General features: G+C 50.5%; 1 protein-coding gene across 1 annotated transcript; it reads left to right on the top strand.

The window, feature by feature from the left end:
• The first annotated feature begins 1,190 nt into the window (after positions 1–1,190).
• LOC134338756 (zinc finger protein 771-like) lies at positions 1,191–3,485 on the top strand. The gene is made up of 2 exons (XM_063034800.1): positions 1,191–1,319; positions 2,609–3,485. The coding sequence occupies exons 1-2, from the start codon at positions 1,191–1,193 to the stop codon at positions 3,347–3,349; spliced, it is 870 nt and encodes a 289-aa protein (XP_062890870.1). The 3' UTR covers positions 3,350–3,485.
• The last annotated feature ends 11,695 nt before the right edge of the window (positions 3,486–15,180 follow it).

The following is a 15,180-nucleotide window of genomic DNA, read 5'->3' as shown; positions in this document are numbered from 1 at the left end:
ACACCAACAGACAGGGAATTCTTTGGGAGTAAACCCTGAAGGAAATATCAAGAGCTGCAGTCCCTCCACTGAGTTCAAAATTGACTGGCAACTCCTGAGACACTACTGGTGCCAACTTATATGGGTCTGTTCTGTTCCTTTGGGTTTATCAAACTAATTTTCATAGGAACACCGTCCATCGCTGTCTAGTATGGGAGTTACAAGGCATCTGACCACAAGACCCTACAAAGAATTAAAAGGACTTCTGAGAGGATCATCAGGGTCTCTCTTCCACCCACCAGTGATATTTATCCAGAGCAGTACTTACACAGGGCCCGTAGCATTGTCATTGATCCCTCCCATTCATCCCACAATCTCTTTGACCCCATACCATCAGGCAGGAGGTACCATAGCATTAGGACAAGAACTATTGGGATGGGAAACAGCTTCTTCCCCCAGGCCGTGAGACTACTAAACTCCCTGCCACCACGCAGGAGCATTAAACTGTTAACTTTTTAACTTGTTTGTAAATGCATCTTATGCTAAATGTCAATCTTCTGTAATATATTTTGTTAATTTATTTGTGGTAATATCACTTTACATGTTGCGTGTGAATTATATGCACTGTGGTCCAGAGGAACGTTGTTTTGTTTGGTGGTATGCATGCAGTATCTACAATTGAATAACAATAAACTTGAACTTGATTTGGAGATGTGGTCAATATGAATCTGTATGGATAATAGTCATGAGCCTGTTACTTCCACCCCAGGTAGCAACACTAACCTGTTTAACTAGGGAAACTGAGCCAAGCACAGGTGATAAGGGTCTTCCATTCATAGAACCTCCAACCACCACCCAGATCTCATCATGTATGAAGCGTCAGTAGTGTTTACACTGTTCACTTTTTAACTTGCGTCGCAAATGCAACTTATTACCCATTAATGTATTAGTGGTAATATTATTTTGTGTGTTGTGTGTGTGTGAGTTATATTGTGCAGCTTGGTCCAGAGGAACAGGCAGTATACATTTGTACAGCTGAACAATAATAAACTTAACCTTGAATAAAAAAGAACTTTCCCAACAAATCTGCTTTAAATTTTCCCCCTCTCGCCATGGTATGTAGAACGCAGAACAGTACAACAGGAGGGGAGGGAGGTGGAAAGGGGGTAGGGAACGGAAGTGGGGAGAAAAGGGGAAATAACATCGGCACAATGGAGGCACACATTTCCCAGGGATCATCGCGGAGCAGAGAGTGCTCTATCGGCGCTGCTGGTGAGAGACGGCGCATGCGCGCTGGGGTGGCTGCGGACCTGGAGCTGGAGGCCGGAGATCGGTGGAGGGTAAGTGGGTCCCCGTTTGTATCCGGTCCCCCGATCACCAACCTCGGCCCCACCGCCCCCTCACTCTCTCCCCCCACCTCTGCTTCGCAGTGATCTCTCACCCGATCACCACCCCCAACACACACTCTCACTATCGCACCCGCATCCACTTCCCCACCCCCACCGTGCAGACCATCACACACTCTCCCCCCTCTTCCCTCCTCTTTCCACCCGGCATCCACCACTATATCGCAACCCTCCCTATCACAACCCTCTCCTCTCTGTCTCCTCCCCCACTGTCTCGCGCCCTCCCATCGAGCCCCAGGTGGCGCCTCCCCTCTGTCTCGGAACCGCCGTCTCGCCACCCCCCTGTCCCAGACCCCACTGTCTCGCCCCTCCTATCGCACCCCCTTGCTCCCACCTAATGTCCCCCTCCCCAGTCGTCACCCCATCTATCATCTCCCTTCTCCGTCATGTCCTTCACACCAACCCCTTTACGGCCCTCTTCTAACAACCCGACGCCTCCCAATCTGACGCGCTCCCCCCTCCCCGATGTCCCCCCACATGACGTCCCTCAGCGGCCCCCTCCTCCGATGCGTCTCTCCGTGGACCCCTAAGTCGTGTCCCTCCGTGGTCTGCCCCCCACCCCGCATCGTGATCTTCCCATATGTCGCATCCCCCATGTGTTGATCCTCGCCCCCAGGCCCTGATGGCCTCCCTCCCCCTCCACCCCCCGACGCAGACCCCTCTGGGGACCCACCCCCAGTGCATGTCCTAACGCGCCCCCAACGTCCCGATGATGTTCTCCCCCTCTGTAGTCCCCCATGATATCCCCTCCCCCATCCCCCCCCCCCCGCCGTCACATCCCACCATGGCACTCCTCGTCATGTCCTTCCGTGGCGCCCCCCTCCGTCGCGTCCACTCCGTGGTCACCCTGCTTCACATCCCTCTGTCCCCACCTTAGGCCTAGTCTCTGTCACTCCCCCTTTATTGTGACCCTCTCTTGTCACCTCTGTGTCACCCCACCGTCTATCTCCCCCACCTCCTGTACACTGAATGTCTCATCTCTCCACCCTCCATTGATTACCACCCTTAGTCCCTCACTCTCCGTCTGTTCGCCCTCACCGTCACCCCTTAAGCTTAACCCTTCACACATCATCCCCCACCATACACCCTTGTGCCCCACCCCTCACCCTTGCCCCCATCACCCCGCTCTCCTTCGTCCATCTGTTGCCTCCCCCCTTTCCCATCTTGCCCCCTCCCACCTGTGCAGATCCAGCACTGACAGCCCCCACCTCCTCTTCTCGCAGATGATGATGGCAGGGGTCGAGGAGGCACCAGCGGAGGAAGAGGAGGAGGGGCCGGCAGAGGATGAGGAGGAGGAGGAGGTGGGGCCGCCGGCAACCGCATTTGTTGTGGCAGCAGTCGCCCCCTGCCCGCTGGACGATGATAACGGCGGCCTGGGCGTGGGCTCCAGCTGCCTCTGCGGCCGGCCCTGTGGTGGTGCACCCCAGCTGGAGCTGCCCGCCCGCCTCTCCCCCCACTTCGAGTGCGCCGTCTGCTGCAAGGCCTTCCCCAAGGCCTCCTACCTGGCCCAGCACCAGCGCGTCCACAGCGGCGAGCGGCCCTACTGCTGCCCGGCCTGCCCCAAGCGCTTCGCCCGCGCCTTCGAGCTGACGCGGCACCGCCGCATCCACACGGGCGAGAAGCCCTACCAGTGCCCGCTCTGCCCCCGCCGCTTCTACTCCTCGGGCAACCTCAGCCAGCACCGGCGCGTCCACACCGGCGAGAAGCCCTACCGTTGCAGCCTGTGCCAGCGGCCATTCGCCAAGTCCAGCAACCTGGTGGAGCACCTGCGCACCCACACACTGGAGAAGCCCTTCGAGTGCGCCCTGTGCCGCAAGCTCTTCCGCAACGCCGGCGGTCTGGCAAAGCACCGCTACCTGCACAGCGGCCGCAAGCCCTTTCAGTGCGCCGTCTGCGGCAAGGGCTTCGTGCAGCGGACCCACCTGCGCCGCCACCAGGCCACCCACCCACAGGCAGACGGCTGAGAGGGGCGCCCGTCGGACGTCCCGGCCTGGGATGTGGCAGCCGGCACTCTACACCGGCGTGGGGCCTAAGCACGTCACGCACCGGGCCGCAGGGATCTTCGGGCACATAGGGGACAAGGGTGTGTGTCTGTGGGATCAATCCTGACCTCTGGCTCTGTCTGTCCTGACTCTGTGTGTGTGTGTCACTCTCACCCTCTCATCTGCGTCTTCCCTATATCTCCGTCACCCTCCCCTCTCTGGTCCCCCCCGCCCCCCTCTCCCTCTCTGGTTACCCCCTCTCTCTTTGTCCCCCATCCCTCTCTCCCCTCTCTCTCCCCCCCTCTCTCCCCCCTCCCTCTCTCTCCCCTCTGTCTCTCCCCTCCCCCTCTATCTCTCCCCCTCAACCCCCCTTTCTCTGTCCCCCCCCGCGCACTCTCTTTCTCTCCCCCCCTCTCTCTCTCTCCCTCCCTCCCTCCCCACCCCCTCTGTCTCTATCTCTATCTTTCACTCCATCTCTCTCCATCCCCCTGGGTCTCTCCCATGTGTGTCCTTCTCTGTGTGTCTCTGTCTCCCTCTCTCTCACATCCCAGCAAACAATCGGGGTCAGTGGGTTAATTGCCCCAGCCCGCCACCTCCAGTATTTGTGTGGGTGAAGGGGAGAATCTGGTGGAAATGTGGGAGGGAAACGTTCCGCGGCCGATGGACGGCACTGACCGGCTGGGCCAAAGGGCCCGATTCTGAGCTGTATGACTGTGGGAGTCCTCGCTGCCCTGCCCTCCGGTGCGGGAAGGGATGGGATACAGGCGAAAGAATCCTGGAAATGTGCCTGTCGTGCAAAGGGGAAGTGAGTATGTGGAAGTGGCGTGTGTGGCTGCAGGGCGTCAGGGACAACACATCTGTCCGAGAGGTTCCTGCTAGAGTTGAAGACAGGTGGCGGGGTGGGCAAGGACGACTGCTGAAACAGACAGAACCTCTTCCCATGAAACCTACAGCACAGTTCAGTCCCCTCGGCCTGAGATGTGCCAACCCTTTAACCTACTAACTCTATCCACCCCCCTACAGCTTTCAATCAGCTGTATTCCTGTCATCAGCATAGAAAGAGGCCCTTCGGCCCAATGACTCTATGCTGCACCATCGACCTTCCCCTCCCCCATCCAAGCTAGTCCCATTTGCCCTCGTTTGGCACGTGTCCCGTCCAAACCTCCTCCAATCCCTGTGCAGCTGCTGAAACAGCTTTTTAAAAAAGCTGTTATCTTACTTGCCTCAGCCACTTCCTCTGGCAGCTCATTCCACATATGTGACACTGTGGTCAGAGAAACTTCCTAAAGAAACTCTCTCCTCCCTTCCCTCGTGGTTCCCCTTTTTGACGGGCGAGGGATGGGGTGAATACACTCTGTCTGCACCCTCGATAACAGGGGTTCGCAACCTTTTTTTATGCCATGGACCCCTACCAGTAACCGAGGGGTCCGTGAACCCCGGGTTGGGAAGCCCCGCTCTATAAGATCACCCCTCCATCTGCTACCCAGGAATCAATTCCTAGCCTGTCCAAACTCTCCACAACTCGGTCCCTGAGAACATCTTCTTCTGTTCTCTTTCCAGTTTGACATCGTTCCTATGGCAGGGTGACCAAGACTGAACTGACGTGACTTCTTGCACACGAGCACGAGCAAATTTTATACTCTTAATTTTTATAAATTTTTATTTCGCAATACAGCTCGGAGTAGGACCTTCCAGCCTTCAAGCCCCGACAAACCCAATTAACCCTGAGCTAATCATTTACAATGACCAACTATCCGGTGTGCCTTTGGACTGTGGGAGGAAACCAGAGGACCCGGGGAGAACCCATGCATTCCACAGGGAGGACGTACAGAGACTCCTGACAGAACGGCTCTGGAATGCCCCGAGCTGTAATAGCACTGTGCTGATATTCCCGGAAATCCGACCACACCAACCCAGTGACCCGAGCTTAAATCCCGCTCTGCTGACTGTCGTTACAGAATCACCCTGTGATTCTCTATAACCATGATAGAACATAAACATTACAGCACAGGACAGGCCCTTTGGCCAACAATGCTGTGCCAACCTTTTAACCTACTCTTACGATCAATCTAACCTTTCCTTCTTACATATCCCTCCATTTTGCTGTCATCCATGTAAAAATCTCTTAAAGCCCCAAGTATACTTGCCTTTACTAAGGGTGTTCACGTAGCCACCACTCAGTGTGGGGGGGGGGCAACCTGCCTCTGACATCCTGCCCTACACTTTCCTCTAATACCTATAAAATTATGCCGCCTCGTATTAGCCGTTTCCCACCTAGGAAGAGGTCTCTGGCTGTCCACCAGCCTGTTCTTAAAAACACCCCTGGCAGCACGTGTCAAATACTCTGAAAGTACCTAGCATTGTTGTATTAGAAGCAACACACATAAAAGTTGCTGGTGAACGCAGCAGGCCAGGCAGCATCTCTAGGAAGAGGTGCAGTCGACGTTTCAGGCCGAGACCCACCAGGCCAGGCAGCATCTCTAGGAAGAGGTGCTGCCTGGCCTGCTGCGTTCACCAGCAACTTTTATGTGTGTTGCTTGAATTTCCAGCATCTGCAGAATTCCTGTTGTTTGTTGTATTAGAACGTAGTACAAAGAATAGTACAGGCCCTTCGGCCCATGATGCTATGCCAACCCTTTGTCCTGCTCTAAGATCAATCTAATTCGGCTGAGAAACATTCACTTTCAAATGATTCCGTTACCACCTGTGGTTGGGTGGCTTCCAACCTGGCGCCATGAACATCGATTTCCCTAACTTCTGGTAATTTCTACCCACCCCATCTCTCTTTTTCAATTTCCCCTTCTTGCCCGTTCCCTTCACACCTGCCCATCACCTTCCTCTGGTTCCCTTCCTCCTTCCCTTTCTCTCATGGTCCACTCTCCTACCAGATTCCTTCTTCTACAGCTCTTTACCCCTTCAACCTATCACCTCCCCTCCGCCCACCCATTTCCCCTCCCCTATCACCTGCCAACTTGAACTCCGCCACCACCATCTCATTCTGGCTCCCGCCCCCCGCCTTCCGTTCCAGTCCCGAGGAAGGGTCTCGGCCCGATACGTTGACTCTCTTCCTTTCCATAAATGACGCCTGACCTGCTGAGTTCCTCCAGCATGTTTTGTGTGTCTCTCTGTGGCCATTGCGAGCATTTTGCTGATCGTTTTGTACGTTTAGTGTCCGAAGCATGCAGATATCCAGCGATGTCCCGATGGGGTTGAGAAAAGGAATTGGATTTATGATCACGACATGAAATCTGTTGGTTTTAATGCAGAGACATTCAATTTTGACTATCAATAAACACTACAAAAAACAAGGTAGCGTTCGTGGGTTCTTGGACTGTTCAGAAATCTGATGACGGATGGGAAGAAGCCATTCCTGTATTGTATAACTAAGTTTCACACAATCCAAACCCACTGCCTAGATACTTTCAGAGTCACACTCTCTAGCAAAGGGGTGGCTGGAGGAAGTGGGGCGGGGAGGGTGTTGACTGTGCTGGCTGCTTTACTGAGGCACCGAGAAGTGTAGACAGACACCATGGAGGGGAGGCAAGTTTCTGTGATCTGCTGAGCTGTGTTCACAGCTCTCTGCGGGTTTCTGGTGGCCACAGACAGAGCAGAGGGGGAGGGAGGTGTTTACAGGAGATATGCAGAACAATTTCTTTGTCTCGCACTAAGTTCGAAGTAAATTTATTATCCAAGAGTGCACATTCAGTGGCCACTTTATTAGGTACAACTGCAGACCTGCTTGTTAATGCAATTATCTAATCAGCCAATCATGTTCAAAGTTCCAAGTAAATTTATTATCAAAGTACATATATGTCACCATATACAACCCTGATATTCATTTTCTTGCGGGCATTTTCAATAAATCCATAATAAAATAATAACCATAATGGAATCAATGAAAGACCTCACCAACTGTAGCGTTCAACCAGTGTGCAAAAGACAAATACGAAAAGAAACAAATAATAGTAAATAAATAAACCTTAAATATCGAGAACAGGAAACGAAGAATTATTGAAAGTGAGTCCATAGGTTCTTGAACAATTCAATTATGGGCCAAGTGAAGTTGAGTCAAGTTATCCCCTTTGGTTCAAATATGGCAGCAACTCAATGCATAAAAGCATGTTGACATGGTCATGAGCTTCAGCTGTACAACCAAACACCAGAATGAGGAAGAAATATGATATAAGTGACTTTGACTTGCTGATGCCAGAAGGAGCGGTTTGAGTATCTCAGAAACTGCTGGTCTCCTGGGACTTTCAGGTTTACAGACATTGGTGTGAGAAACAGCGGCTCTCTGAGCAAAGGCAGCTCGTTAATGACAGAGATTACAGGAGAATGGCCAGACTGGCTCAAGCTGACGGTAACTCAAACAACCACATGTTACAGCAACAGTGGTGTGCAGAGGCGCATCTCTGAATGCACAACACATTGAACCTTGAAGTGGATGGGCCACACAGCAGCAGAAGACCTCGCCGGGTTCCACTCCTGCAACTTATAAAGTGCCCACTAAGTGTACATGTCACCATGTACCACCTCGAGATTAATTTACTTGCGGGCATTCGGAGTAGAACAGAAAAATACAAAAGAATCAATGAGAAACTTCACAATAGAGGCCAACAGAGAATAAATATGCAAAACAAGATAATCTGTACAAATTTAAATAAATAGACAAATAATACTGAGAACAATCTTGATTGTAGAGAGTACCTGCTGCCATTGGGGGGGGGCGGGGGAGAACATAAGACACAAACAGAATTAGGCCATTTGGGCCATTGAATCTGTGCCGCCATTCCGTCATGGCTGATTTATTTTCTCTCAACCCTATTCTCCCCATAAACTTTGACGCCCTTAATAATCAAGAACCTGTCAACACTGCGTAAAATATACCCAATGACATGGCCTGTGGCAACGAACTCCAAAGTTTCACAACCCTCTGGCTAAAGAAATTCCTCCTCATCTCTGTGGTAAAGAGATGTCTTTCTATCCTGAGTCCCGTTATTGTAGACTCCGCCAACTACAGGAAACATTCTCTCCATGTCCACTCTATCAAAGCCTATCAAGATTCGATAGGTTTCCATGAGATCTCCCACCCACTCTACCAAACCCCATGAGATCTCCCACCCACTCTACCAAACCCCAGCGAGTGCAGGCCTCATACGTTAACCCCGGTTAGTGGCAGAATCGATAATGATATGTTCAGTTTAATTGGCATTGGGTTTGGCACAGACAAGGCCTGTTCCTGTGCTGTACTGTTCTACAGTCATAGAGTCATAGCATTTGGCCTATCTAGTCCATACCAAATTACTCTGCCTAATCCCATCGACCTGCTCTCAGACTATATCTCCATACCCGTCCATCCGTGTACTTAACCACACGTGGTCTCATGATTGCTCTTGGTTCTGTAGAAATTTTTCTACAGAAGAGGTTTCTCATTACCTTCTTCTGAGTGGTGACCTCAGCCATTATCAATGCTCTTCAAAAATTGCCTGGTGTCCGTCATTGCATGACTAGGTCTTGTGATATGTACCGGCTGCTCATACGACCATCCACCACCTGCTGCCATGGCTTCATGTGATCCTGATAGGGGGTGGGGCCAAGCAGGTGCTACACCTTGCCCAAGGGTGACCTACAGGATAGCGGAGAGAAGGAGTGCTTTACACCCCACCCCACCACCCAACACTATCTATATCCTTCATAATTGTGTGTACCTCCATCAAATCTTCACTCATTCTCCTACACACCAGGGGATAAGGTCCGAACTTATCCGATCTTTCCATGCAACTCAAGTTCACAGAGGCATTTCCTCAAATCCTGGCAATGCTGTCGTAAGTTTTCTTTGCACTCTTTCAATCCTATTGATATCTTTCCCGCAGTTAGCCGACCAAAGCTGCACATAATACTCAAATTAGGCCTCACCAAAGTCTTATACAACTTCAGCATAACATCCCAACTCCTGTAGCCAATACTTTGATTTATGAAGGCCAATGTGCCAAAAGGTTTTTTTTCACAACCCTATCTACCTAAGATGACTTTCAGGGATTCAAGGATCTGTGTTTTATGACATTGAAAAGAACCCGGCTGTGCCAGGAACCAAATGAAACGTGAAGCTGGTAAAGGCCTGGAGAAAAAGAAGGAATCTGCTAGCGGATGAGTGAGGACCATGGGAGAAAAGGAATGAGGAAGCCTACCAGGGGGAGGTGAGGAGAAGAGAAAGAATGAGAGGGAAACCAGAATAGGGAATGGACGAAGAGTGAAGGGGGAGAGCAGATATTAGCAGAAGTTAGAGACATTTATCTCCATGCCTTTCAGGTAGAGGCTACTTTTCACCTGCCAACCTCTTAAACAAACCCCCCCCCCCCGCTCTTTCCACGAAACCTGGTCACCTATCACCTGCCAGCTTGTATGCCTTCCCCTCCCCACACCTTCTTATTCTACCTCTGCTCCCTTCTTGATGAAGGGTCTGGGCCCAGAACACCAACTCTTCATTCCCTTCCACGGATGCTTCCTGACCTGCCGAGTTCCTGCAGCACTTTGTGTGAATGTCGCTTCAGACACATTGAAACTTCTTATATCCCAAGGAGGAGGGCAGAGGGCTGGGAGGGGGGAGGTTTCAGGTCCAACACCAGGAGGTTATTTTCCATGGGAACATTCCCTAAGACTTGGAAGCAGAATATGTGGGCTAACAAGGTAGTTAGTGTTACAGCAGCGACGGGGTTCAGTTCCCGCCACTGTCTACAAGAAGTTTGTACGTTCTCCCCCATGACCACGTGGGCTTCCTCCGGGTACCCTGGTTTCCTCCCACATTGCAAAGACGTACGGTTTAATAGGTTAATTGGTCTCAAGGGTGTAATTAGGTGATGCACGTTCATTGTGCCTGTAGGCACTGTTACCGTGCTTTATCTCAAAATTATTTTTTTTTAATTAAGTAATTTGGTACCAGGATAACCGACAAGGCTGAGAAGAAGTTTCTTCACACACCGTGTTAGCAATCGTTTCAGTTTTCTGGAGACTGAAACAGGCGCTCCTGGCTCTCCTTATAACTCAAGCCTTCCAGTCCTGAGAATATCCTGCTGAATCTTTTCTGCCCCCACCTCCAGCTTGATGACATCCTTCCTATAACTCGGCGAGCAGACCTGCACACTGATGTATTGCACAACATTATCACGACGTAACACCTCCAGTAGCCAGTGCCCTGACCGGCGAAGGCGAGCGTGCCGAATACCCTTCACCACCCCGAACCTGCAGAAATATGACTTTGTACCATTGGGTCTCTCGGGTCTACAACACTCTCTGGAGCCCTGTCATTCACCGTGTGAGACCTACCTGCTTTTTTAAAAAATTATTATTTATTTTTATTCTCTTTTTTTTCTCAGCTCAGGTTCGTAGAACATAGGGTACAGGCAAAGCCAAGAAGATTCTCTGGAGACTTACATAAGTATTGCTGTGTTGCCCTAATTGTTTAATGTTATTGTGCAGTGACTTTGGGATGATACCAGTTGTAGATATTACATACGCTCCTCATAAGACCATAAGATATAGGAGCAAGAGCCATACGCATCATTACTCCGCACATCGAGTCCGCCCCGCCGTTCCATCAAGGCTGATCCCGGGTCCCACTCATACTCCTGCCTTCTCGCCATAATCGTTGATGCCCCCACCAATCAGGAAACTGTCAATTTTCGCTTTAAATACACCGACAGGAATAATAGAAGAGCAGATTATTATTTAAATGGTGAAAGATTGCAGCATGCTGTTGTGCAGAGGGACTTGGGAGTGTTTGTGCATGAATCGCAAAAAGCTGGCTTGCAGGTACAACAGGTTGTTAAGAAGGCAAACGGAATATTGACCTTCATTGCAAGAAGGATTAAATTCAAGAGCAGGGAGGTCATGCTGCAACTATACAGGGTACAGGTGAGGCTGAACCTGGAGTACTGCGTGCAGTTCTAGTCTCCATACTTGAGGAGGGATATACTGGCTGCGGAGGCAGTGCAGAGGAGGTTCACCAGGTTGATTCCAGGGATGAAGGAGTTAACCTATGAGGAGAGATTGAGTCGCCTGGGACTATACTCTCTGGGGTTCAGAAGAAGGAGAGGGGATCTTATAGAAACATACAAAATTTTGAAAGGGATAGAAGTATGAAAGTTGTTTCCATTGGTAGGTGAGACTAAAACTAGGGGACATTACCTCAAGATTCAGGGAAGAAGATTTAGGACGGAGATGAGGAGAAACCGTTTATCCCCGAGAGTGGTGAATCTGTGGAATTCTCTGCCCAGGGAAGCAGTTGAGGCTTCTTCACTAAATATATTTAAGGAACAGTTAGATACGTTTTTACATAGTAAGGGAATTAAGGGTTATGGAGAAAAGGCAGGTCGATGGAGCTCAGATTACGGACACATCAGCCATGATCTTATTGAATGGCGGGGCAGGCTCGATGGGCCGGATGGCCTACTCCTGCTCCTGTTTCTTATGTTCTTATGCTTTTAAGTTCACAGTCTTGACCTCCAACGCAGTCTGTGCTACTCACTACTCTCTGGGTTAAAAAAAAATCCTCCTTACCTCCGTTCTAAAAGATTGCCCCTCAATTTTGAGGCTGTTCCTTCTAATTCTGGACATCCCCACCACAGGAAACATCCTCTCCACATTCACCTTATCTAGTCCTTTCAACATTTGGTAGGCTTCAATGAGATTCCACCACCGCCTCCACCCCCGCATTCTTCTAAGTTCCAGTAAGTACAGGCCCAAAGCTGCCAAACGCTCCTCATATGTTAACCCCTTCGTTCCCGGAATCATTCTCGTGAACTTCGTCGGACCCTCCTCATAGTCTTTCAATTTCCTCAGACAAACGTCTTCACTGTCCACTACGACACCAATCCTGGTCTCATCTGTAAGCTGGCATGTCCGAAATAAATACCAGCGTGCTGAGCCGCGTTAACGTTGAGTGTGGTTTGACGAGTGGGGTGGGAATTTGACCAGGAAGGAGCGTTGGCCGAGATAAGAGTCTGCGCAACTGGCGTGCTGGCGGTTTAAAGTTCCTATTCTGAAAGTTGAACGAGTTCCAAACCATCAGATTCCCTCTTTTAAATATAGATGCCGCTCCGCGTAGCTGGGAGAGGAACAATAATTCATCGTTTCAATTCTCAAGGCTGCATGAGGCACCGAGTCCATCTGGTCCGGTCAGGGGGCATTTCCACGCTCTCCCTGTGACCGTGTGTTTTTTTTCTGGCGTTCCGGTTTCCTCCCACAACCCAACGCTGGGCGGGGTCGGTGGGTCAATCGGTCGTTGTGTCCTTGTGAACCCCTAAACACACAGAACGGGAACAGCCACCATGTCGGGGCAAAAAACAACCACAACTATAAACCCAAGATGAAGGTTTTCGGCCCGAAACGTCGACTCGCCATTCCTGTCCATAGAAGCTGCCTGATCTGTTGAGTTCCTCGACTGTTACTCAGGATTTCCAGCATTTGCTGAATCTCGTGTTCATAAACTCAAGATTCTGCAGATTTTGGAAAACTTGAGCAACGCACGCAAAGTGCTGGAGGAAGGATCTCGGTCCGAAACAGAGTATCCCAATGGCCGTTCCAAATGTTGGGCACGTGGCCAGGTGGTTAAGGCGTTCGTCTAGTGATCTGAAGGTCGCTAGTTCACGCCTCAGCTGTGGCAGCGTATTTCTGTCCTTGAGCAAGGCACTTAACCACACATTGCTCTAGTGTCTGGGTCTAGTGGCGCCCTACACAGACTTCCAATCTGCGCCTTGTAAGGCATGAAAATGCCCGACGCAGGCCACTCATGGTGTGAGACGACGTTCGTTCCCTCCCTCCCTCCCTATGGCCGTTCCCCTCAATAACCGGATACTGGATACTGTTTGGGGACGCAGCCTACTAGTAGCAGGTCTCTAGCACTGAGCCTGGGGCTCTGTAGCTCAGAGAGAAGTGGGGGGTGAAAAAGAGGAGTGCAGAGGTGATAGGGGGGTTCAATAGTTAGAGGGGGCAAACAGGAAAAAGACACCCGGATGTTATGTTGCCTCCCAGGTTCCAGGGTCAGGGATTGGGTCCATAGCATTCTAAAGGGGGAGGGGGGTGAGCAGCCAAAGTCGTGGTACATGGTGGTATCATCGGCATAGGTGGGAAAAGGGATGAGGTCCTGGAGAGAATTTAGGGAGCTGGGTAGGAAGCCGAAAAGCAGGACCCCGAAGATGTCAATCTCCGGATTGCGGATTGTGCCATGCGCCACTGAGGGTAAGAAAAGGACAATATGGCAGGTGATGTGGCCGAGCAATTGGTGTGGGGGCAAAGTTTCAGATTTCTGGATCATTGGGATAAAAAGGTCGGGTTAAACCTGAACCCTAAGGGGATCAATATCCTTGAGGGCAGGTTTGCTGGAACTGTTTGTGAGGGGTTTTAACTAGTTTGGCAGGGGAATGAGGACCAGGGTGATCGGTCAGAGGACGGGGCAGTTGGCATACAGTAGGTACAGAGTGTAGTGACTGTGAGGAAGGACAGGAAGTTGATAGTGCAAAATTGCAGTCAGTGAGATGGGTTGAAGTGTGTCCATTTTTGCTCGGAGGCACAAGGGTGATGGACTTAGAGCACGGATCAGTACATGGAACAACGGCGCTGTGGCTATTATGTCTCCTTGGCTGTCAGAAGGACAAGAATGGCTGCTGCATGTTCTGGGGTCTGGATATGAGCGACGGAGGATGAGACGTGACCTGATAGAGGTGTATAAGATGATGAGAGGCATTGATCGTGTGGATAGTCAGAGGCTTTTTCCCAGGGTTGAAATGGCTGCCACAAGAGGACACAGGTTTAAGGTGCTGGGGAGTAGGTACAGAGGAGATGTCAGGGGTATGTTTTTTTTACGCAGAGAGTGGTGAGTGCGTGGAATGGGCTGCCGGCAACGGTGGTGGAGGCGGATACGATAGGGTCTTTTAAGAGACTTTTGGATAGGTACATGGAGCTTGGAAAAAATAGATGGCTATGGGTAACCCTAGTAATTTCTAAGGTAGGGATATGTTCGGCACAACTTTGTGGGCCGAAGGGCCTGTATTGTGCTGCAGGTTTTCTATGCTTCTATATGTCTCAGACACATAAATATACAGGAACACGTGCGTGCACACACACAAGCACATTATAGGTCACACAAAAACACACATATACATGCCCACAAACACAAATGCGTGCTCACTCTCTCACATGCATACTCACAGATGCACACAAAAACATGCACCAACACAAGCACACACGTGCGTGCACACATACACAATCTCACACTCATATAGACACACACACACACACACCTCGGAGTCCCTGGAGCCACTACTAAGGAAATGTTTCTCTTTCAGTTGGAGAACTAAACCACAGTGGTTGTGGTTCCTTTTAGCGGTCAGGCCTCATCTGATCTACTTTTTTTCGTATTTTGTCCTGCTCTGGGTGCGTGTTCGTGGTCATCTGCTGCTGTAGCCCATCCACTTCAAGATTCATCGTGTTGTCTTTCGGAGATGCTCTTCTACACACCATGTTGTAACGCGTGGTTATTTGAGTTGCTGTCAGCTTGAACCAGTCTGGCCATTTTCCTCTGATCTCTCTCATTAACATGGCATTTTGACTCACAGAACTGCCGCTCGCTGGCTGTTAGTGTTTTAGTTTTATTTTTCACACCATTCTCGAGAAACTCCAGAGCAGAGGTTTACAACTGGGGTCCACGGACCTCTCGGTTAATGCTCGGGGGTCTATGATATTTTTTTTAAATGGTTGGGGACTCTTGCTCTGGAGACAGCTGTGCGTGAAAATCCTGGGAGATCAGCAGCAGTTTC

This window comes from Mobula hypostoma, chromosome 28 (assembly GCF_963921235.1).
Source record: "Mobula hypostoma chromosome 28, sMobHyp1.1, whole genome shotgun sequence".
NCBI lineage: Eukaryota > Metazoa > Chordata > Chondrichthyes > Myliobatiformes > Myliobatidae > Mobula > Mobula hypostoma.
Note: the sequence above shows the minus strand (reverse complement) of the source record. Positions and strands in the feature narration are given on the sequence as shown.

Coding starts and splice junctions, on each gene's coding strand:
- LOC134338756 (XM_063034800.1), top strand. CDS start 1,191: ATGGAGGCACACATTTCCCAGGGATCATCGCGGAGCAGAGAGTGCTCT. Junction 1,320..2,608: donor AGGCCGGAGATCGGTGGAGG/GTAAGTGGGTCC, acceptor CTCTTCTCGCAG/ATGATGATGGCAGGGGTCGA.